The 25305-nt window shown below is 34.6% G+C and overlaps 4 protein-coding genes across 8 annotated transcripts; all 4 read right to left on the reverse strand.

Moving 5' to 3' along the window:
- Nucleotides 1-603: 603 nt before the first annotated feature.
- Nucleotides 604-4720, reverse strand: LOC145568487 (SNAP25 homologous protein SNAP33-like). Its single transcript, XM_081627911.1, has 6 exons — nucleotides 4417-4720; nucleotides 2923-3520; nucleotides 1819-1912; nucleotides 1612-1742; nucleotides 1162-1259; nucleotides 604-1004 (listed from the first exon to the last, which is right to left on the reverse strand). Exons 2-6 carry the CDS (start codon nucleotides 3451-3453, stop codon nucleotides 905-907), a joined length of 954 nt encoding a protein of 317 aa, XP_081484037.1. The 5' UTR covers nucleotides 3454-3520; nucleotides 4417-4720; the 3' UTR covers nucleotides 604-904.
- A 639-nt stretch (nucleotides 4721-5359) lies between these two features.
- LOC145567341 (uncharacterized) lies at nucleotides 5360-11506 on the reverse strand. Of its 3 annotated transcripts, none has more exons than XM_081626601.1 (9): nucleotides 11019-11506; nucleotides 10353-10556; nucleotides 9624-9681; nucleotides 9392-9454; nucleotides 8415-8490; nucleotides 7037-7152; nucleotides 6771-6860; nucleotides 6556-6699; nucleotides 5360-6051 (listed from the first exon to the last, which is right to left on the reverse strand). In XM_081626601.1, exons 1-9 carry the CDS (start codon nucleotides 11387-11389, stop codon nucleotides 5917-5919), a joined length of 1257 nt encoding a protein of 418 aa, XP_081482727.1. In that variant the 5' UTR covers nucleotides 11390-11506; the 3' UTR covers nucleotides 5360-5916. The 3 variants fall into 3 exon arrangements, with proteins under 3 accessions (XP_081482727.1, XP_081482728.1, XP_081482729.1); XM_081626602.1 differs by having other exon boundaries at nucleotides 6556-6687; nucleotides 11019-11496; XM_081626603.1 differs by lacking the exon at nucleotides 10353-10556.
- Nucleotides 11507-11957: 451 nt separating this feature from the next.
- Nucleotides 11958-18598, reverse strand: LOC145568488 (uncharacterized). The gene is made up of 5 exons (XM_081627912.1): nucleotides 18346-18598; nucleotides 15755-15841; nucleotides 14643-14702; nucleotides 13937-14039; nucleotides 11958-13202 (listed from the first exon to the last, which is right to left on the reverse strand). The coding sequence occupies exons 2-5, from the start codon at nucleotides 15839-15841 to the stop codon at nucleotides 12271-12273; spliced, it is 1182 nt and encodes a 393-aa protein (XP_081484038.1). The 5' UTR covers nucleotides 18346-18598; the 3' UTR covers nucleotides 11958-12270.
- Nucleotides 18599-20361: 1763 nt separating this feature from the next.
- Nucleotides 20362-24553, reverse strand: LOC145567342 (uncharacterized). 3 transcript variants are annotated; one of them, XM_081626606.1, is made up of 3 exons: nucleotides 24177-24553; nucleotides 22582-22800; nucleotides 20362-21084 (listed from the first exon to the last, which is right to left on the reverse strand). In XM_081626606.1, exons 1-3 carry the CDS (start codon nucleotides 24444-24446, stop codon nucleotides 20551-20553), a joined length of 1023 nt encoding a protein of 340 aa, XP_081482732.1. In that variant the 5' UTR covers nucleotides 24447-24553; the 3' UTR covers nucleotides 20362-20550. The 3 variants fall into 3 exon arrangements, with proteins under 3 accessions (XP_081482732.1, XP_081482731.1, XP_081482730.1); XM_081626605.1 differs by having other exon boundaries at nucleotides 22582-22815; XM_081626604.1 differs by having other exon boundaries at nucleotides 22582-23085.
- Between the last annotated feature and the right edge of the window lie 752 nt (nucleotides 24554-25305).

A 25305-nucleotide genomic window follows, 5' to 3' on the forward strand; every position in this document is an offset into this window, starting at 1 on the left:
CTACAACATCAGAGAATACACTAAGCGTCGCACCCTAGATGGTTTTCGACAGAACACCTCTCTTTCTGACCCGGCTCATATCACCAACGCTTATGCAGATGGTGTCTCTCAGCTGGAGGTTGCTCAACGCCAATCCGTTGTCTACTCTTTCTTCCGCCCCAAAGTTAAGTCTATCCTTGAAATGAAGCAACAGCCGACAACGGATGATCTTCAAGCTAAGATGAACACAGATTATTAATGATGCTTAGAAAGTTCGAAGTCTTGCTTATCAGGTTTATCACAACATGAGATTATAGTCGAACTATTCAAGTTTATCAGGTTATCAAATTAATGTAAAACAATATTTTCGAGATTTTTCTTTTCTTTTGGAAGAAATATCATTGTAAAAGATCAATTGATCTATGATAATATGAAATGTTATAGAGAATCAACTAGTAATTTCTATTTGCTAGTATCAATCCAAAGTTAACCAAAATTTTCATTCATCCCAAAATGAGCATCAAGCTAACCAAACGCTACTTGTGGTTACTGTGAACACGATTCAATATCCCAGGTGAATTCTTGATGAAGACCTAAATATGACAATATACTGTAACATGAAGATCCGAAAAAGTAATGATAATGCATTATGTGACCGAAAATTTGAAAATTTATTGTTTACATAATTCGCAAGCTAATGCAACATCGAATACTGATACAGTGAATATAAACAAATATCAAGGTAGTTAAAATCTCCTGTTTCTCTTCCCTAGTTTCCCAAACTCTTGACTATCACTTGCCCAAATACCCTAAAGTCCCAACCAACAATTATAGTAGTTATTAACATGTTTCTAACAATGAAGTTTAAGTAACAGTGCCATTCTTGAGTTGGGATTACCATGCTGCAGGCAGACACTCCAGATCATCATTTTCCTAGTAACCGGCGGCCACGTTGGGTCGCACCTCTAACTCTATCGTTCAAGATTTCCACATCATAATCAAGGCCATTCAATGAGGAGTTGTGCCTGAAATGGTTACAACAAATCTGAGTTAGAAAGGTTTTGACAAAACAATAGGCAGCAAAAACAACAAATGGTGCCAAACCTAAGTATTTGCTGAAGGTAGCATTAGCAAGTGTCTCAAGTTCGGAAACAGGCAAGGGTTAATAAAAATAACACTAACCGCTCAATCTCAGACCCCATGTCCTGTGCCATAACCTTCAGCTCCCCTAGAAGATCGCTTAAGTCTGACAGACCGTCATCTTGTTTCATCTTTTCCACCTGTTATAGCAAAGATAGCAGAAGAGGATTAGCACAATAAGTAATGACACGCATAAATTTTTTTTTAGTTATTACGTTATCCCAATTGGCCAATACCTATAATTAAGAATACAACAAGTTTTTTAGGAAATCAAAGATAATAGTAAAACCAATTTTATCATCTCTCCAACTTAATTAAGTGACAGGGACGACGACTTGTATGAGATGTGAATATTGAATCTGGTTGATAGAGCATATACGCAATAGAAACAGATACATGTTATTATAATATTATAACAAAGTGCCTTGGTGACACTAAAAAGCAGTTGATAAAGCTCCCACCAAATTCAAAGAGTAACATCTTCTAACATACCTCAACTTTTTGTAACGCATTTGTGGGTTCAGGAGGTGGAGTCCGTGACTTTGAACGCCCATTAGATGCAGATGTCAATCCCAGTCTTTCCCTCTGTTCCAAGTGGCTACCCTTGCTCCAAACAGGATCATCTGTTGAGAAAGAGATATAAGAGGCAAAGCTATGTCTCCAACATTAAATATAGAGCAAGAGAAGTGGGACACAAACCTCTCAAAACAGCAGGGCCTTTAACAGGAGCAGTCTTTTTTGGCTTCCAAGTCCTAGAAAATAGCCCCCCAAGACTTCCTAAAAGCTTTTCCCCCTGCAATCATTGAACAAATATTTAATCACGGGTCCTTAAACTAAAGGAAATGATATAATCCAAGATTTCAGAAAGAAGAAATAACTAGAATCCTAATACATGAATATAATAACAGAAGAAATTATGCAGGATTATCAAAGATAACCACCAATCCACAGTGAAAGGTATACCTTGGGAGAAAGAAAACACATTAATTTTACCCGTACATTGTTATATGATATATCTTTCAAAGAAAAGGGAAGTGGTCTAACATAATGACTATTAGTCTCTAGCATGTGGTGTGTTAAGTTCATAGGCCATAGAAAAAGAAGAATTGTATTCATATTTCAATTCTTTATAACAACCCAAGCACAAAAAAGTGGCATGAATTGAGCTAGTCCTGTGTCACTCTCACTCATCCATTAACTATTACACAAAACTCAAATCCATTTAACGGATAGTGATCTTTAGTCCAGTATCTCCAATAAACAGAGCAGTTCATGTCACAATACTATTGCACACATGTTCTCTATGTGTGTGCTTCAGTAGTGGAGGGGCGGCAGTTGTGATAAAGTGTTTTTGCACATGTTTCTATGTGTGTGCTTCAGTATGTGGAGGGAAGGCAATTGTGAGCAAGTGTTTGTGCGTTGTGTGTGTGTAGACTGTAGAGGGTGGGGGTTATAAAAAGGTTATCACAGGTCTTTTATAAAAAGGTTAATATTCAGATAGGAAAACTTAAAAAAAAAATAAAAGAAAAGGAAAACGACACAAAGATCAAAAGGCATATATTTCTGATTCATCCATGACAATTCGTTCAACTTCTAATTAAGAACAGATATACATTATATGTTCAATGGCCTAATGAAAAGGTAACAAAGATATTATGACGTGTGAAGCATGGTAATTAGATCCCAAGAGATACAATTTTAGGTGGTCATGCTACTTTAGATTGAGGGTGTCTTCCACACACACACACACACACACAACACACACAATATCATTGGTAATGAACAATAGTAAGAAAATCATACCCGACTTAAATCATAGTCAATATGTACAGCCTCGTCATGAGTTCTTCTAATTTGTTCACCTTGCTGATGGAGAGTTACTAATGTCTTAGTAGCATCATCTCTTATACCCTCAGCAATCTTCAAACAATTGTCAACAGTCTTGGTTGTCTCCTCAGATTTGTACACGGAATAATTTTCTAGTTCTTCTACATTATGATTGTCCACACCTCCTGAGTCATAGAAATCGTTCTTGTATTTGTTCCTCTGTGCATAGGTGAAGGAGAATTTAGAGGTGGACGAACTCACTTCTTTCTCTCGATCATCAATGTCGTCATCAAAAGGGTTGGTCATGGAAGAATTGGTCATTGAAGAATTTGGTAAATTCTTCGATGCTCCAGAATTTTCTTTTGTAGAGGATCCTTGAGTAGGTGGCTTCTTATCAGACTCATCATCAGAATCAAAAGGGTTATAGCTTGCATCAATAGGAACTTTCCGGCCAGCAGAGCTAGGCTTAGCAAACCTATGTAATGGGGAGTTCTTAATACCATTCATTGTCGAAAATGTATAATGCCTCGAAAAACTGCTAAATGGCACAAATCTGGTTACACAACGCCTGTTTCTGCAAATCATCCAAATACCACAATAAATCAGCAGCAGAAAACTTCATATGATGGAATAACCATACAATAAACATGGCAAATCAATCACTCAACCCGAAATACAAAACACAAACATCTTACACCGAAATCTAATATATTAATACTCTGTATTGCAACTTCGAAAAGAAGAATCAGTAAACCCCTTCAACCTGGTCAAGGCAAGATCGTAATTGGGACAGAATATAGAAACATCCAAGAAAGATAGACATAAAAGTGATCCCTTTTAACTTTAATTTGAAAATTCTCTAGATTCCATTGACTAATATAGACCCAAGCTAACAACTTAAAACACAAGAAAAAACCACAAAAAATGAAACTTACAATTCAATTAAGGGCAAAAATCAATTCATAACATCAACAATTTCGATAATTTTCATTATATACCCGGGTGTACTATACATCCAACGCCATATAGAAAAAGGATTATTGCATAACATGTCATATACTTCCAAATCATAATTAACATAAATCCAAGAAAAGTAAATTATCCACAAAATTGAGATGAGTTCAGTTTAAATTTGAATTATAAAAACACATCAATCCAATCACCAGCACTCACTAAACAATACGATCAAACTTTCAATTAAAACTTTGAATTTGAATCCGAAATTTTTAATCAATAGTAGAAAACCATAGCAGCAAACTTCAATTACTTCCATTATAACATCATGCTACTTATTTACAAGTTAATAAGAGATCAACAACAGCAGAAAAACCCAGAAATAAAAATGAAAAAATTGCAAATACCCACAAAAAATTAAGACTTAAAAAGTAAATTACATCACTTTAGTTACCCATTCAACCAACATAATCAAGAAAATATGAACTCGATCAAAAATATAAAGTATAAAAGTACCTGAAAACTTGCAAGAAATAAAATGGGTAAGTGGAAAATTGGAGGAAAATTGATTGGAGGTGAAGAAAATAGAAAGAAGGGATTAAAGGAAGGCTTAATAATGAAGAAAAATTGGGAGGAAAGAGAAATATAGTGTGTGAAAAATGCAGGAAGTAAGGAAGAAATTGCCCGTTATTTTAAGAACACGGCTTCTTTCTTCCAAACTTACTGTGGAAATTTGGGGTAGTTTGATTTTTTGATTAAATAGTTTGGTTGAACAAATCAAATATTTGAAGATTGGGGGCTTTCTTTTTTGGGCGGACTAAACTTAATCCGTTTATTTTTGTTGGACAATGTCAAATTGGAGTGTCCAATTTTTTTAACATGTTGGGTTTAAAAATTTGGAAAATAAGCTAAAAGAAATGGAAAATAGATGGTGTGCTATAGAAAAGGATTTATTAGAGGTGTCAAAAATTAATCCGATGTGTTCTGAAAGTGATTTGATCCAGATTTTGACTTACATAAGTATAATGAATTAGTATGACTCAAATTGAAATTAAACCCAACTCAATCACTCGAATTGACTCCTCTAGCAAATATATACAGTAAAAGATTATGATTATGTAAAAAAAAAAAAAAAAAAAAAAAAAAAAAAAAAAAAAAAAAAAAGGCTGATAGTCTAATAAGTGGCTTTAATATCAATTAATGATCCAATTTTCCAAGCTCAATTGTACATCATTGTGGATCACATTTGTGGTGTGAACATCAAATTGAAAAAAATGAATTTAACACTGTTTAAAGAAAAACTTAAAGGTGTTATGTTAGTGAAAATTTTTCTCTCCTGTATTCTATCCAATGTTTATATTTCTTGCTCCATTCTCTCCCTATCATCTTATGTCAAGATATTGACAATGAACACTAATTACAAAATGTGAACATCCGCGTCAAGGTCTAGATATGCATATAGCATGATGTTTTGAGCTTTGACTTACTATTTAATAAAATCATTAACAAGAAAACTAAAACTAATTTTAAGTAACCTCAATTATTTCCCAATCATTAACATATATACGAAGTAAAAATAAAAATTATAACATCCTTAGGTTTGAATCCCTCATCCTTCCAAACCCAAGTTGCATGCTTATTTTATATATTTTTTCCCCTTGACTTTGATCATTACCAAGTCAAGCAGACTTATATTGACCTGATAAAGGTCAACGATGGCTAAGCTTCCATCTACTAGAATACAATGATTTTTTGTATTAACAAGTATCATATATGCTTACAAGTCACAAACTTCCCAGGCATCTTATTTATCCTTCCAGATAATCAACCTCGTTCCTTTTCAGTGAATACAGCAAGCCATATTACTATTCTGACAGTAATCCATTAGCTGCTGTGGTCGAAGGCTCGAATCATCCTGCATCTAAGGAATAAAACTGCATTCATCACACTTTCCTTCTCTGCAATGAGATCTTGTTGTAATATGCAGGACATAATTCACTGCAAGCCTTGATCGTATTATTCTTCAAAACGCTTGAACCAATTGGTTATGGTTTGGGCGAGAACTTTGGTGTCATTCAATGAAGCAGTTTTTAGGCCTTGAGCGATAGCATCTACAGGCGTGTAGAGGTCACCCACTTGCCATTTTGGATCCTGAGAATGTCAATATCCAAATAAGAAGGTTTTAGATTAGCTATGCCAACTCAAAAGTGATGGCATTTAAAGACTCCAGGAGCTTATTGTCAGTTTCAATCAGTAGACAGCAAAAGTTACAGATATTTATCTTTGAGTTCATTGCATGGTTAGCTTCATCAATCTTTGCCCTTCTTAACAAGAAATTTTCATTAAAAAAAAAAAAAAAAATTAAAAGGGAATTATCTATGGTAACACTGTACTGGGGCATAGGCAATTTTCCAAAATAACCGACTTATTTGACATTCTCCAAAGTAATTCTCAACTCATAAAGTCTACATAACTTTGATGATTCAGATATATTCTGGAGAATGCAAACAAGTCATGGTTGGTTTGGACCATAGTTCAGGGTCACCACTCACTATGGATAATTTCCTGAGAAGGAAATAAAAGTTTATGTGCTCTTCCCGAAGTCATTTGAGATTTTGAGCTGTGAAGAAACTTGAATCCTTAAATGAATAATACCTGTATGCATGGTGTAAGGTGGTTACCACTGAGTTGGAGCTTCTGAAGTGTCCCACCAATGGAGTTAACACGGGGCTTCAGAGTCTCTTCGAGGAGATCAGTCTCGTCAATATTATCAAAACTAAACTTCACCTGAGATGGACACTCTACTGGAATGTAAAATTGTAAATGACAAATTTATGTGTTATAAAGATGACAAGGGAACCTTAACCTACCAGTAATGTGTGTGGGACGTTGTATGAACTTTTGCAACGTTCACGATTTTCTGCAGGTGTTGGCTTGAACTCTGACACTCCCTGTCTAACCTGATCAGATCATGCAAAATTAGGAAACAGAATCTTAGATCTTGAATACCAAAATTTGTAATGAAATAGTATCCTGGTATTGTGAAACCAATTTAAATACAAGCGGAATGGAAACTGCAGATGATTAATGATTTAAACCAAAATGCATACTTCAATCATGAATTCATGATGTATACCTCATTTAGCACCGAGGGCAATTGATCAACAAATTGAGTAACCGAAGAAAACAACTCGGCATCAGTTTGAGCTACTACTGCTCCAGCTCCATCTAGTAACGCCTTCCATGCATCTCCTATATCAACAAAAAAAAAAAAAAAAAAATAAAATAAAATAAAAAAAGGGAACATAAATTATAATCCTTAATAAACCTCAGACTCTTAATTAACTTTGTGCTAAGTGCTAACTATTTCAAATAAACTAAATAACAGCAAAGGGCAAAAAGGATTACGAGATCAAGAGAAAATATAGCCATTATGGCCTAAAATACTTGTCAGAAATGTATGAGGACGGGGCATCAAATATCTAAAACATGACTAGTACCTTAACTAAGTGGAGAATATCAGTCCACAACAAAGATAATTCTTGCAGTCACGAACATACTGATCATTTTTCCAAGTGGTAATCAGTGTGCTTGTACTTAATGAGGCTGATTTAAAGGCTGAATCCATGACCAGGATAGTCCTTCAAGTCATAGTCATAGTCATAGTCCAAGTGGTTATAATACTCGTTAAGGCTGATCCATAGACCATAAATACCTTGAAAACTTCATGGCATTAAGGATTTAAGGTGGCAGCAAAACACGTGAAGCAACTTCTATGACAACCATTAGAAAGTGCTACAGGAGCACCCCATGCAATAAGTTTTTCAAATGCTTTTCCCAGCTTTACAGGATTTCTACCATTCTACATACAAGCCAAATCGAATTGTGATTATGCCTACAGTGTCACATTTCTAGTATCCAACTAGTCTAATTTAGGGTTGTTCAGTAGTCTGAAATGTCCTGTTCAAAGTTGATTAGGCATGAAATTCCAAGACAAATTGGACAAGATATAAACACTCTTTGTAACACACTAGATCATAAAGGTGTTCATGTAAGCTGTTACATTACAACTGAAATATTGACCTAGTTACAGTCCTGTTTCATAATTTAAACGGATTCATATAGGGAAACCCACCATGCCTTGAAAAAGGTTCCTTCACTCAAATAGTCTACACATCAAATACTATAAGTAGAATTAGCTAATCTCCGTCTTCATTGGGCCTATAAGCAACATATGCTGTCTAAATGTGGATGCAAGATACCAGTAATATCACGATAACATACAGACAGTAGTAGTAAACAAAATTTACAGATTATTTAGCTAAGTGGAAATCCCTATATACCGTAATATTAAAATCTTGTTAATGTATTAAGAAGTACAGTCCATAAGGTTCAAATGCAAGATCAAATCCTAGTTTGCTGTCATAGATGATCAGAGAATTAGAGCTGAACTAGCATGTTTCCAAATTTACAAAATATTGCAAATGAAGTCCAGATGCAATTATTAATACTACCTGATACACTAGTAGCCATTGAATACATTGGACTTGTTTCCACCATTGGCATAACCTGACTCATCAAAGGGCCCAACTGCAAAATAATTACCACAATTACCATCAAGAGAGCATATTAATTACCGCCGGTGGAAAGCTCGTGTTATTCCCCACTATGCCATGCATGCAACACTACACTAGATTGTGAGTCATACAAGGACAATCAGATACAGTTCCATGAAAGTCTAAAAAAAAAAGGCAGAAATCTGGATGTCCACAAAGTACAACATCTGAGGTCAACTAGAGCAGACTTCCAGACATGAGCTTGATATTGGTCATCAATAATCACTGAATTCTATAACATGAGTAATTTTTCATTGACATAGAAGGCCAAAAGCTAATTCATTATTTCAAATGCTGCAGCATCGTCAGAAGTCACAAACAATAATTCACTAGATTCTAAGTCATAATGATCATCGTTGGAAAAATATGATAACAAGAAAAACATAATGAAAGGGAAAAATCGAGTGTAAACCTTCAACACATCAAACAATAGTAACCGAGTACCCAAAAGGCTTAACATCCATGGTTTTGCACTATAACAGAATCCCATTTGATTTTAGATCTGCAGTTTAGTGATGTGACCTGTAGCATCAGCTCAGTTTAGTGAGGATCGCTTAGCCAAATGACCCTGGCAGCAACTATTTGTCACACACTCACACGTGAAGAAGACCAATCCAAAGACCTAGAGTCCGGTTACAAATATTGAAAGCATTCAAGCACAAGAGATTGCATAGCAGATTTTGACTTGATTATTATTAGCATAGAAAATACTGTGGGAAAACCAGAGAGCTTTACATAAGTACATGATGCCCCTAAGAGCAGCTGACACTCTAGCTAGACAAAAGCAATTGGAAACTAAGAATATTCAGGTGTATTATAAATTTTAAATGATACTGTGATACGAGGTACAGAATATGAGTAAGCAAAACTATTACCTGTTCAAAGTATGGCACTGCCTCTGTTGCTGACCGGTTGTTGAACGAAACTATGGCATTAGCCTTCCACAAGAGATATATTCTTCGTCACATTGTGCAAAATGCTGAAGTTAATACAGATTATAATTTACAATTTCCTTTTATCTACATGCTACAGGTTCGTGAAATCAAAATTCCTACTTAAATATGCCAAAACTCCAGCAGAAAATAAGATGGTAACAAAGGAAGTAACCTTTGGTAGTTTGTCAAAAAAGTAGCTTCCTGTCAGAACTTGGAGAAGTGCTCCATTGCTGCAGGGCATTTAAAGATATTAAGAGGAGAAGAATATGTTTTTTTTCTACCGGCTGCAAGTTAAGCAGCCACCAATTTAACTATGGTCAACAATCTCTGGAAATGTAGTGAGAATGATATAGCATTAGTATCCAACAAGTGTCTTATTCAACCTATTTTTTTGGCACAGGCATCATTTGTTAACTGGCAAAGTCAATGATTGAAACATTCAGAGTTTCCAATAGGTTGACAGAAGTATACTGATTAAAGGTATCAACGCACAGCATTCAACTCTAATGGTAAAAAGTCATATGTTCAACAGATTGAAGGCCAAAACACTCGATCAATCACAAAAACATGACCTAATCCTTTAGCTACGGACAGTTACAGAACAAGAAACCAATGGATGAGTGTGGACATAATGATATAAAAGTACACCACATTCACCGTTGTGTAGGAAACCATATATCCATGTTTGGTAACAAGCTGAAACTAGATTAAATTGCTCAAAATTTTGTTGAGATCACAACTTCCAGAATTACAAAAGAAAGAAAGGATTGTTACTAACTGAAGACTAGTGGCATGTTCCTATCATCCTATGCCAGAAGTAATAACTTTTAAAATGACAAATTGACAATCAATAAGCAAAGCATGAGCATAAGGCTGAAGAACTGTAAAAACTAAAACCAACCTGTGGCCGACAGAGAAAACAGGAAGGCCAACAAGCTGGGAAGCTTCGAGTCTGGCTTCAGATAATCCAGAAGTGAGAAGGATATCCAAGCAGGCATTAAACCTCTCATAAACCTGCTTAGCTACATCTTCATGATTGAATGTCACATTATAAGGAACTAGCACAACAAGATACCCTTCCTTCGCCAATAACTCAATAAGATAGCTGAAACAAAAACAAAAATCACAAAGAACAGTAACACTCAGTATCCAAGCTTTCTCTCTTAGCAACAAAAAACAATAAATTCACAAAATTAAATCCGAAAATCGAAGTCCCAAATGCCTGTTACACACATGTATAACACAAATAACTTCTTATATAGCAACTAAACAGCTGAAATAAAACACACACACACAACAATGTGAGCAATCATATACACTAAGGAGCGAAAGTCAACTAGTTTAGTTCGTTAAAGTCCTGAGGACAAAACCCGAACTTCGAATCAAATCCCATCTACATCACTGCCTTAGGGAGCTCCCTACTTTAAAGCTAAAAACTTTAGTTTTAAGTAGTAAATTACTGATCTATTAAAACTCCTTAAACAACATTAATCACATGCCGAAATGCTAATTTCCAATTAAATAGAATTTGATGATGAAAGCTCCTAAAATAAAATACAAATCAAACCTGTAAGTGACATGAGAAACCTTCCCAATAAAAGCTCCACCAAGAAACTTAATAATTGCACGAGGCTTCTTATAATTTGGAGGAGGAATTACCAAGCAAGTATCAACCATAATATTCCCATTTTTCTTATCAAAATTACCAAATGATGAAGATGAAGAATAAGAAGAAGAGTAAGAGTTTGTTCTGAAGCTGATTTTCCTTCTTTCACTCTTCAAAAACCCACCACCAGAAACCAACTTAGGTGCAGAAAATTTGTGGAGTTGATTATAAATTGGGTTTAATTTCCAAGAAAAGGGGGTTGATGATTTTTCTGGGATTGTAAAAATTGGGGATAAGGTTGATTTTAAGGGAGAGATTAACTGTGTTGCCATTGATGGGATTTGTGTTCAACTTCGATTAGAAAGAGTTTCTTGAAAATTTGTGCTGTTAATCAAGTTATACTACTGGTAGTACTGTAGTAGTGTATTAGTTGGGTGTAAGTGATAGCAGTAAATTGTTGTTAATAAGACACGATGAGCTCCTCAAAACCAATTGTATGGTGTGGTGAGTTGGTGACAATGGAAAGTATAATTGGGTGAATTTGACAAGATATACTAGGTATAAGATACTCCTTTCGTCTTTTAGTTACGTCAATTTGCAAGTTATAAATTTCAAACAATTTTGAAAATGAGAGAAATAGGGAAAAAAATGGTCATGATAGGAGAGAGATAGAGAGATTGAGTATAAAGAAAAGTGATGCAACTAAAAAAACAGAAAATATGTTAAAATAGATTTAAGTACGGAATATATATGAGATCAATAGAATTAAATAATTAATAATCTAATATTAAGTTAAGGTGCAAGGCAAGGATCTTTGAGTGTTTAGATGAGAATATTTGCAAGAGAAATTTTGCCAATAAATTGTACTAATATTTTATCATAAAAAATTTATGTTCCAAATTTTGCCCACTCAATTCTACAAACATAAACCCATATTCATCTGTTAAATTTCAAAGCTTCACCCAGCTCCAACAGATCAAAATACAGTAGATGAGAAGGTTCAAAAAAAAAAAAAAAAAAAAAAAAAATCGAGATTGAGCAGCTTAAACTATCTCAGTGAAGGATCATTTTGTGTGCGGACCAAACACAATGCTTTTATCTCAATCAAATGATACTTCCACATTCTATATCTGTACAAAAAAAATAAGTTCACAGTCTTTACACAAGACTGGTAATGTTACAAAACATAACAGTACTGAACTCATCAAAACTATTATGCCTCACGTATTTTTTGAACAGGGCCAACAGATTTTCTTTGCTCCATCTGAAGCTGTACTTCTAACTCAGATATTCTTTGTAAAGAGGCTTGTTCGATGCAAGAACGTCGATTGCGCTCTTCTTCCAGTAACTCTGTCATTTGGTATCTCAATTCTGCCATTTCTTGAGCGAGGTCCTCTGCCTCTTCTTTCGCTTTTAATTTCTCTTTCTTCAGTTCTTCCTTAAGCTGCTGAACTAGTTCATGGGACACTTTCTCTCCACTATCACTACCTTTAAGATCTTTAACTGATGTACCTATCTTTAGGAGTTTTGAGAGCAGTGGTCCTAGGATATCGCCACATGAACTAACTTCTCCTGCAGCAACATTGGACAATCCACAAGAATTTAAACCTTTACTACAATCAATCCATCCTTTGAAGTGCTCTTCAACTTGCTGGCAAAATAATCTTGCTTCCTTTTCGTGTGCATTAAGCACGTCATTCACTCGTTCATTTTCATTTTCCAAATTTCTAATATTCTGTTGTGCTTCCTCGAACTGGATCTGAATTTCATGAAGTGACTTGGTCAATCCGGCAATTTCTTGACAGTACTCCTCAGATTTCTCAGGCTCAAAGCAGCTCTGCTCCAAGGACATCATTTCTAGCCTCAAGCTCTCTATTTCACATTGGTACTCCAATGCAGCAGAGGCAATAGACTCTTCTAGTTTTTCTATATGCAATCTTGATTGCTGTAGTTGTGTTTCTTTAGTGCCTAGTTCCTGAATATAAAAATTACACTCCGAGTCCGATTTATCTAATTCTTCTCTTAGACTGACAACTTCCTCCTGCAGAAGTTCAAAGTCCACCATTTTCATCTCAAAGCTCCCAACACACTCTTCGAGATACTTCACATCAGCATTCCTTGCATTTAATTGATCCTGCAAATAGTCTGGAGTTGACACAATAATGCACTAAATGACTAATGATACTATCAACAATCAGCATAGCAAGTACTCACTTATAAGCACCCAGTAAGCAATCATGAAACTGAAGAAAGGAAACTAGGCACACAATCTCACAGCATTTACGCATTGTTTTTTTTTTTTTTTTTTTTTTTTTTGGCAGACAGGTTCTCAGCATTGCTGGGGGCAGTTTTTCACCAGTGCATTTGACGAGGTCCTAAATAAAGCCACTAGCAGCAAATGCTAGTAAAGTAAATGAGAACAGATTTGGCAAATTAGGATCCGAAGTTGAGTGGCATATTATAATATTTATCAAATCTGAAGCTGAGCCAAGAAAAATAGCAAAGAGGGGTCAAAACCAGCCTTTTTTTTTTTTGGCAGACAGGTTCTCAGCATTGCTGGGGGCAGTTTTTCACCAGTGCATTTGACGAGGTCCTAAATAAAGCCACTAGCAGCAAATGCTAGTAAAGTAAATGAGAACAGATTTGGCAAATTAGGATCCGAAGTTGAGTGGCATATTATAATATTTATCAAATCTGAAGCTAAGCCAAGAAAAATAGCAAAGAGGGGTCAAAACCAGCCAAGTCTACTTAAGTTTCCATTCTAAAGAAAACCCCAACCACACAAGCCAAAACATAAAGAAGAACCTCAATCCCTCAAAGCAAAGACAGAAACAGTGAAGTTTAGCATGCAAATTAAATGAAAGATATAATTATATTACCTATTTCCTGATGGCAGTTATTCAGCTCTTTTTCTAACTCTTGAATTTTCCTCTTATCTTCCAAGCGGGCCTCATTCAATTTCCATACATGCAGCTCCAGTCTCTGCAATGCATGAAACCTAGTAAAAAGATCACTGAGGATAATAGTAACATGCAGAGTCTGCACTAGATCTGACTTCTAATGTCCTTTGGAAAGCCAAAAACAGAGTTCTTAATGTATGAAATTGCAGAAAAGAACTTAGCAACTGACTATATATCCTTCCTGAAGTTAAGTGCAGCCAAAAAAAAAGCCATACATCATTGACTCTATAGTGTTCTTTAAGTTTGGAAATTCCAGAACTATGCATCATTTGTTATTGTTGTCCAGGTTGAACCATCAACGGGTTTGTATTACTATTTAGTACAGCTTAGAAGGCATATTAGAAATTGAATATAGATGCCAAACTGATAATAGATCAGTTCAGTAACGAAAGGAGTCAAATACTACATTCATAACTATCATCTTGGATTCCTAGACAGATTTTGAATGAGTACGTCAACGAATTATTATATTACCTCACAGTACTCATATTCCTTTTTAAGTTTGTAGGTGTAGGGGAGGTTGGAGGATGAAGATTACTGATGTCTAGCTAAGCAAATAGTGAAAATAAACAATAAGAGCTGTATAACAGTAAATAAATAGACCAAATGGAAATTACAATATTACTTTGATCAAGTCGAAGCTTTGAGATTGTGTTTCTTTAAGCAAGTCCTTCTCTCTTCTTAACTGCAACCAAAAATGAAAAACAAAGTAAGAAACCCGCAAATAATTCCTTTTGTGCAACAGTAATTCCTTTTTTTTTTTTTAAAGCAAAGTACTTCGTAAATGATTCAGTGATATTAAAAATGCAGAGCTATATCATATGTCTTCAAGGACCAGACAAATACTGAAATACCAAATTACCAATTAAGCGAATTAACAGGTGCCAGCAATGCCGACACCCCTAGATGTTCTCATGGAATATATATTGAGTATTTCATGACCAGAGTGCACTTATCATTATTACAATTGCATCAGGCTCAACAGAAAAAAAAAAAAAAAAAAAAAAAAAAAAAGCTTTATTGTCGGAAATGAGTAACCAAACTGTCTACTGTGGTGCTTCACAAATGACATTCACAAGCATAAATGCATCTCAGATAATTACGCTTAAAAGGTAGGGGTTATACTGGCTCACCTCTAATTCCTTCCAGTCAGAAGGTTTAGCTCTGACTACTTCACACTTTCAATATAAAGATATAGTGCTAAAAGGGTGGCCTATAAGGGGATAGCTAAGAAGCGGATGGTATTTGTGTGTAACAGTTACTAAGTTTGGGGTGTGAAATAAAAGAGACAAAGGTTGATTTTAAATTATCAATTATGAAACAAGATAACAAAATAATTTTGCTACTCTATTGTTAATAAAACATACCTTGTGAACTTTCAATAGAAATTAACAGATGATAATGAACGTTTTTCCCTTTTTTCAGTTAATTTTATTATCAGCGGGTGGGGGTGTTATTAAATCCTCTCCATCAATCACAACAAAATTTATATTGAGGTATTGGTCCATATCCAAATTCTTTTTTCCTGTCTGAATTGAAGAGTATAATTTGTTTTATTTATTGTAAAGCTTAAATAAATAAATAGGGTTGTTTGAAGAATGGCGATATCAACGCTATCTTGCTATTCAATTCACCAAAGACAAAGGAAAATATCTCCTGTGCCTCATAACTTAAGCAACACTTTTGGAAATTATGTCATGCAAAAACAACCCAGAAGAACAAAATACTGAAACATACCTCTCTACATCTTGCTTCAATCTGTAATAGCTCCTCTATGTCAAAAATGGAGTCATCGGTAGTATCACTCCTGGAGCTAGTAGACATCTAGAAACAAACACCACAAACGGTAAATATTTGTCTGGTTCAGCAACTAAAAAAATCACAAAATATATTTTTATAAAGTTCCCATCAGTTGCTCACAAATTCATAAAGATACATCTAAATGAGTTAGTCAAATTATCTAATATATCAGCACGGACATGATAGTATAAGAGACTATGTAGTTACTCTCCAGTGGTCTCCACTCTATTAATTGTAACAACTAAAGATTACTTTTTCCTTCAAGATTTTATGAGATCCTTGAAACGTATGCTGAGATTCTTTTACAAATGAGTATCTTGACTTCTAGATTCTAGTTGAATAAAAAAAGTAGTTCAATGAGTCAACGATCATGCTACATTTGTTCACATAGACACATTCCTTAAGGTTTATGACTATACATAAGACAGCTCAGCCATCATGCTGCAACTCAATATGCATCATGGCATCAGAAGGCTTGGGATGCCAAACACAAATGCTAATGCATGACAAATTTTCAGAAATGATGTTCCAGAAGACTCAAAGTAACATTTTTAAAACAAATTAATGCTTTTTCTAAAATAAAATAAAACAAAATCTTCAAAGTATTTTCAACAAACTTGATTACATGAAGTCAAAATTTCACCAATTTTGTAAAGAAAACTCAATAACTGAATGATTAGTAGAAGACAGGATAAGGAATTTGGATATGGACCAATAAATTCTGTAAGAACTGTGGCTGTAGAATAAACCACAAGAAAAGTTCTAATGTCAAACTCAATCAGCAAGAGTGCAAGACGATTCATAGAGGCACAATTCAAAAAAAATTACTCCCTCCATCCCTAAAAGTCTGTCCCTTATGGCCAAAATGTAGTCCCAAAATGATCATCCCAATTGCATTAATATATCCTCCAATTTGCAACAATGTTTGTGCAAAATTAGCTTCTCCATGTAAAATTTTGTTTTTCCATGTACTTCTATTTCTTTTTCTCTCTCTACTTTTTTGCAAAACCCATGTAAACTTACCTTTCCTATGCACCTTTACTACTTCTTATTTAACTTTCTTAATACAATAATACCCGTGAAAACTGCCCATAAGGGTTGATCTTTTGGGGACGGAAGGAGTATCAAATTTGTGATGCAAACAGTTGACTCTCTAGCAAGAGTGTTGAATCATAAAGACAGAATTACCCTCCAAAGACCTCTATCTTAACAGATTTGAAATACCTTGATAAGTGCATTATGTAGAGAGTTATGAGGTGGAGAATAAGGAAAATCACTATTTACTCCCTACAAAACCTACTTATATGCCATTTCATCCTCAAAAGTCAAAACTTGATCAAGGGAAGGACAGAAGACGCCCAAGGAATGAATTTACAATGACTTGTAAGGGACACTCACAAATCACCACAGCTAAATCATTGAAGAATCAACTCCTATGGCTGAACTCTTGATCACTCCAAATAAGGTTCCATGGGTAACAGCTAACAGTCAGTCCATTTCCTACCAAGGAAAAGTTAATGGTTATCAAGCTCCTAAAAAATTCGCTTAAGTTCCCCAATAACTTGGGCCAAAAAAGTCGAAACAGGCAACAACATTTCCTACTTCTTCACCTAACATTCACATGATTCTCTCCAAAATTTGATTAATAAACAAAAACATGTCTGTTCTTTCTGTATTGTTGTTGCATTGTCATAACCCTCATAACTAAGGATAATCATGATTGATAAACAAAAGCATGCCCCTTCTCGCTACTTTCTTGATAATTGATGATATGTAAGGATAAAACACGATTTCACTAAAAAGCTCTCTAGAAACCAATTCATCCACATTACTTTCCCTAGTCCCTATCACTCGATTTAAGTAGGGGCATCTCGGGTCATCCAAATATAAAACTACCAATACTATTTTGAGATACATGGAAACTTCCTCAGTGCATCACAAAATAGAATACTTCATAAATGACTACGGAGTGTCATTATCAGAGACAAAGCTAATTACAAATAGAGAAGAAGATCAAAGCGCTGTACATTGCTCGTTCACAAGGTACGCCGGTGAGTACCTTCAACTGGCACATCAAATATCAGATACATACACCTCCTGCAGAGAATGTACATTGAATTCAACAACACAGCACCCACCGGCCACCGGCCGCCCCCGACAACACCCAAATGGAGGGGTAGTGATGAAGAACCTTATCTATTTCACCTCATACAAAAACAAATCATTGTTCTACAATCGATTTATCCCAAAAACAAGCTAACCCTAGCAGCATCCACTTAAAGTATACTCTAAATTAATATCAAGAAAAAAATTGCACAAACAATTAATTATGGTCTTATTATCTGAGTATACTAAAACAAAAAACATGATAAATGTCATCCAATTTATGAAAATGAACAACATAAACCCAGCAATCATACAATTGATCCAAAACCCCCAAAATTCAGAAAATAAAATGAAACCATTCATAACTTTTTTGCATCATATATTCAAGAATTAAATGGGTATAACAAATAATTCGAAATTACCTTAAAAAGTAGATGATTTCCCCCGCTTAGAAAAGGGAATAACTGGAAATACCCAGAAATGAAAAAGCTTCAAGATTGAATTTTTGAGGAAATTGAAATGTATAAATTGTATAATTGTACAGCTTAAACAATTAATTCAGGGTGGTTTCAATAAACAAGCTTGAAGAATGACGAATGAATGATTCGAATGTGAGGAGAGATAAAGTTGTAAAACGAGATTCCAAAGAATTTGAAATGCGCAATCGAGAAGAAATAGGAGGGTCTGTTCACATTTACTTAATTTCAGTTCAGTTCAGTTTCAATCAGTTCAGTTCAGTTCAGTTCAGTTCCAATCAGTTCAGTTCAGTTCAGCTCTTAATTTCCCTCTCACATAAAATATTCATTTCAGCTCAATTCAGTTCAGTTCAGTTCAGTTCCAATCAGTTCAGTTCAGTTCAGTTCAGCTCCAATCAGTTCAGTTCAGCTCATTTCAGTAAATATGAACAGACCCGTAGTCAAATGTTGAAGGGGAAATAATCATGCTCAATAAAGTATTTTTTTTAAGGGAGAAATAATCATTTTTCATTATTTGATTTGATACATAAATTTTGTGTACCAAAAATCTCACCAAAATAAAACAAACACATGAATGTGATTTCACTTAATCCACGTAGGTGTATAGTTGTGTCGATAAAAGTTTTGTCACCCGATGATTTAATTACGTGTTTTTTAATAAAAAGTTCTAGACATGTAATTTCAATTAATGCTTTAATTTACATTTTCATTGTTGTGAATGAATTGAGTCATATGAATTGATGATCGATATTGATGCTTCATATGAAATGATAGGTATCTTAAAACTTGAACAACGTTTTTAGTTGATTCCATGTATGATAATATCAAACATGTTAAAAAAAAGTCAAGGATACCAATTGGTTGTTGGTGTAGTGGTAATTGGAACTACACTTGGTAGGGAGGATCCGTGTTCGATCCCCAAATTCGGATTAGCCCAAAGGGTGAACCAAGTGGAACACCAAAAATTAAAAAAAATAATTAAAAAAAAAAGGTCAAGGATTCTATGTCCAAATTGGTCAAGTAGAATGGGATAGCTAGGAAAAAATTGATCAAAAAAACAAATAAAGCTAGGTAAAAGATAGTTACAAAGGTGATCAAGTTCCTAAGTTATTGTTTTTTTAGTAGAGTTTTATATAATAGCATACTCAAATTTTAAAAATTAAAAATGTATAATCAAGATGGTATTTGATTAGATAACCAAAACTTTTATGCAATACTTTGAGCAATTTATATCTTTAATTATGTACATTTTTTTTTGGTGCTCATCTTTAATTCACAGAAGGCAAAAAGAGACTAGGCACTCCGATTAATAGCTGCAACTTTCCTTGTTCTATCCTGCAAACAAAACTAGACATGAACACAAGATTAACACAGTGCAGCATTTGCAGTTGACGCTCGACCCTTTGTATCATGCTCTTGCAATTCACATGCCCTTCCTGTTCCTCTGTAAGTCACCCATGCAACCTCTTGTCGTGTGTGGAGATATCTATGTTGAGCAACTTCCTCTTCAGGGCTTCTTGAATTGCTCTGTGCAGAGCTGTAATCGTGTTCTGATCTCTCCTTGTGCACTTGATCGTTCCTTTCCTTGCCAAATGGTGTTGCGCTCTTCCTTGATGGTCCCTGAGATGTGTCCTATGTTCCCACTCTTCCAACTCCCCATGACTTTGACTGTATCTTTCCTGCATTCATGACCCCCACAAATGAGCTCATGCCAATCTTCTAAGTCCTCCCCTACCTGATAAATTTGGTTGTTGAGCACTGCATCATGCCTTACAGGAGCCTTCCTTGTACCTTTTATCTCTTTCATCCTCCCACGAGCAAAATTCTTCTGCACACGTATGTGCCCATATGCCCAATATCCACAAGGATGCTAGCAGGAGTAACTTCACGGTCTTTACAGATTTTGTAAAATTTAATATTTTTAAAGAAACCAAATCAAAACAAATCTAACAATAGCTCACATAATAATGTACTCCGTATTTTCTTTTATAAATAAAAACAAAAGTAAATGAGTAGATTTAGGAAACAAAGTTACTTCTCATAAAACTCCCTTGTTTCATTCTCCAAAAGTACCTTTCAAAGAAAAGGTGATTAATATGTACAAGTTTACAAGGAGAGAGAGTCAGAGAGTTCCAAGATGTTACAAAATCTTCATGTTACAGGGTAGACAGCTTGTAGACCACTAGTCGCCTTTGCAGCTTCAGCCTGTTTCACCATAGCCACGTGCTTTTGGCCAGCAAGATGAGAATTGAACACCGTCTCACTGTTACAAACCACACCGCATATAGTACATGTTCTCACAGCATTAGCAGCTGCCCCACATTCTAGAACATTTCGCTTCTTAGTCTCCATAGACAGACCTTTCTTCTTCACCTGCTGCGGTTTGGACACAGGCATTTTGGCAGCAGCTGTGGTTGGATTTTTTGAAGGCTGTGGTGCAGCAGTTGAAACAGGAGTAATGGGATTGATATTTGGGTTCTGGAGCTTTCGTAGGTTCTTCTGGTGTTTCTTTCCTACTAAGTGCATATTAAGACCATCATTGCTTGTGCAGCTGATTTTACAAACATCACACCACGCTGGAGCAGGTTCATCAATTTTTCTTTTCTTGGACAGGTCATGTTGGGTGGTTTCAGTGGTACTCACTGAAGCAGGGTTTGAAATTAACAGATTTGCACTGGCCCGTTCCTGAAGCAACATCGCCAGAAGTTAGAGCTGATACATGAATGAAAACAGATTATCCAAATAGAATTTTCATATCAAGCATAGACTGTACACACACAGTAACAAAGCATAGCCGGTAGAAGGTAGTAGATTAAAACAAGTTTACATTGAGCCTCAAAACCAACTAAAAAACTCAGAAGAAGAATCAGTACATTCTTAACCTTCTCAAAAGCAAAACAACAACAACCACCAAAACCATTTGAAGATTAAAGTGAAATTTGTGCAGAATGAAACCACCTTAAAATAAAATAGGCAAATCAATAGTTATATAACATTCACTACTAAACAGAATGAAAATCCATATTTTCGAAGGAAAAAATAAAGAAAAGAGACTGAAGTAACAATACCTACCATCATATGTTAGCATGCGGTGACACAAGGATAAAAAATGGAACCCCTATTTTCAATCACGGCACTGTGTGGTAACCACATAATTTAGCTCTATGAACTAGTAAGTTTGAACTTAATGAGAGCATGATCCTTAGTATTAAACTGTACATAGCAAGGAGCGAATGGAAAAGAGAATTTTAAGAAATCAAAGGCCAGCTGCAGCTGATTTATTGAAAAAAATAATAATAAAATCAACAATTCAAAACCATGTTACTGAAAGGATTTACTAGGCATGTGTTGGCTCATGTAGTGATGTTGCAACTGAACTAATACCTTGGCTTTTTCCTGAACTAATACTATGGAATAGCTATCTAAGAGAATGACAATAGGATGTACTTCCTTGCTAAAATGCTTGTAAATGGATATTAATACTTCACTTTTGACAAAACATTGTAACATCAAAACTATGAATGCCTATATAGCAAGATAAAGTCACTTTGTAACCGTAAGACTTGTAACTTAAAAACTGTAATCTACATATTCAAAATTATAATTTTCCTGTGTCCAACTCTTAGACTAGACCCATACACTCAATTTTTATCCCTTTACCCAAGTACAAGAATAGCTTCCAAATAACCCACTCCATATTAATATTGTATACAGAAAAATTATGTGAGCTAGATCGGCTAAATTTTCAAGGGTAAAATTTTGTTATGTCCGACTCTTAGACTCAATTTTGATCCTTACACCCAAGTCCAAGCATAGCTTCCAAGTAACCTATTATTACTGTATACATTAAAAGTATGTATAAATGACCAATGGGTGACAATTAAAGCATACCCAAACATGAGTTCAAACACAAAGCACAAGAAGCAAGACACATTAAATGTTAAGATATTAAAAAAAATTATTCAGAACGCAAATATTATAATGAGAAAAGATACACATTAAAATTTGTCAAGAAAGCAAATATTATAATGAGAAAAGATACACTTATTGTGTCTTGCAAATTTATTTCCATTTAATTGATAGATTGATTACATACTCCCAGAGTGTTTTTCATAATACCCGCACAAAAACCAAATTAGCCATGGAAAAGTGACAGAGGGAGTAAAGTTTAAAGGAAATTACCTGAGTAGCATGCTTCTTCCCAGCAAGATGATCATTGAATGCTACGTCCCCATTACATACTACATTGCATATTGCGCATACCCTTACAGACTGAACTGTAGCTCCACCTTCCACAAGCTTTTGCTTCTTGACCTCCAAGTTAGCAGGCTTAGTTTTAACTACTTGCATGCTTTGTGCACCAGGAGCAGTGACTTGACTAGACTGAGATGTCTGGCTTGCCTGCATAGTTGCAGACTGTAAAGCAGGAGCATAAAGTTTCATGAGACCTTTTTCATGCTTTTTTCCAGACAAGTGCATCTCATACATTTGAACATTGTTGCACTCAATATCACAAAGTTGGCACCGAACCCTTTGGCTTGTTGGGATTATTTTAGGAATCGCCTTAGGTCCCTTTAGTTTTTTCTTAGGGGCGTTAATAGAAGAGATTTGATGTATCAAGTTGTGGTTCAGTTCAGGGTCATAACTTAATGAAGCATTGGCTTCGTTCCTTAATGGTTGTATAGCCTACAGATTAATAACATCCACGAGTAAATTTCTAGTAATCACACTCAATTCAATCACATATCATATTAATCACTTAAATTACAACTTTTTCACAAGTAAAGATGAATAACAAGAACACACACCCAACAACACTATCCCTTCGCATTGTGAACAACGAAATCATCAGTACCCCATAATAACTAGACAAATTTAAAGATTCCTTCTATTGTTCTTACATTTAAACACAACCTAAAAACTAGTTTTCTGGTTCCTTTAATGCACAGTGATCATCGTGTACACGTGTACATCTATTTGGACATCAAATTCACATCGTACGGCACACAATATCTTGCTTTGAGGTCAAAATTAAGGGTTTTGCTATACCTAACCCTAAAGCTTAAGTTAAAATTATAAATGCATTTCTTAAAACAATAATAATTCCCAAATTTACCACAAAATTATTTGTCAATCAATGCTATTGATGCTTCTTATATACAAATCCCTACTACTACACATATCAGTTTTAATTTTCCAAAATCTTGTCAACAAGCAAACATAAATTCAACCAAAATCACAAATTTAACAAGAAATGACTTTATAATGCATAATCACTAAATTTATGACAAAATCACACATTGATCATTGTTACTAATGCTTCTAATATACAAACCCCTACTACTACACATCATTTGTTCCTAAAATTAAAACTTGTCATCATGTAAACATAAATTCAATCAAAAACCATACATTCAATCAAAAACCATACATTCAACATAAAACCACACTCAAAAATAGCATATAAAAATTTAACAACGACCCATTTTCAAGAAAACACACATTCAATCAACAACCATACATTTAGCATAAAATCACACTCAAAACAGCAAATAAAACTTCAACAACTACCCATTTTCAAGAAAACACACATTCAATCAACAACCATACATTTAGCATAAAATCACACTCAAAACAGCAAATAAAACTTCAACGACTACCCATTTTCAAGAAAACACACATCCAATCAACAACCATACATTTAGCATAAAATCACACTCAAAACAGCAAATAAAATATCAACAACTACCCATTTTTCAGAGAATAGAATAACATACTGGAGAATATTTAACAGGTGCAGATTGTTTGACAACCCAATTAGCAGAAGAAGCAGAAGGGTCCGAATAATTAACGGGTTGAGCTCCAAAACCCGGAAGATTTAATGGGTATTGCCCAAAACCCGGAAATGGGGTGAACCCAGAAGAATTAGAAGGAAGAGATTGAAATTGAGGGTATGAAGATGAAGGGTTTTGGATTGAAGGGGGCAAAGAATGCCCAGGTAAATAAGGATTGTTGGTATATGATGCTTGATTAATTGGTTCATACATTTTAATTTCCCAAATTTAGAGTAGAAATCAAATGAAATTTGGGTTTTAGAAGAAAGGAATAATGGAGGAAGTGTAGATCTTGACAACAACAAAAGGGAAGGAGAGGATTTGAGTACTGATGAGTCGAATAAACAAGGGTAATTATGGAATTATAAATAGAGGTGTCTTTGTTCGGTTAAACGTTTGGATTACCAATGTCATTTTTCATTTTGACTCCTTGTTTTTTTACATTAGAGTGAACCCAACAACAAAAAAAGAAAAAAAAAAAAAAAAACATGGTTATCCCTTGTTCTAAAATAAAGACTTCATTCATCCCTTATTAATAGTCCCTTATGACCAATTTCAAGTCCCAAGATGATATTTTTATTTGCTTTTTTCAAGTACTATCAATATTAATTTCTCACAAAAATTTTCTTCAATTTGCAATAATATTTGTGCAAATTTAACTTTTCCATGTACATTTTGTTTTTCCATATACTTCTATTACTTTCTCTTTCAACTTTTTTGCATACCCAATGTAAATTTACATTTTCAATGCACTTTACTATTTCTTATTTATGATTATTAATTCTCAAGAAAATTGCTCATAAGAAACTATTAATAAGGGACGCATGGAGTACTACATACTCAGTATATTTTATAACAAGTAACCAATAAGAAAGTGATAAGTATGAAGTAAATATTGACATTCAAAAGTTTTATGTTCAGACAATTCTAATAAATATGTGTATTGTTAGAAGATAGGGTGAATGCAAATTACCAATTATTGATTTGATTTTACAACGCTTATGTAAGTCCAAACACTTGTGAACTTATATTGCTATATATGAGTATGATTGTACTCTTAGTATATGACTCG

The sequence above is a fragment of the Chenopodium album genome, chromosome 11 (assembly GCF_948465745.1).
Source record: "Chenopodium album chromosome 11, dcCheAlbu1.1, whole genome shotgun sequence".
Classification (NCBI taxonomy): Eukaryota; Viridiplantae; Streptophyta; class Magnoliopsida; order Caryophyllales; family Amaranthaceae; genus Chenopodium; species Chenopodium album.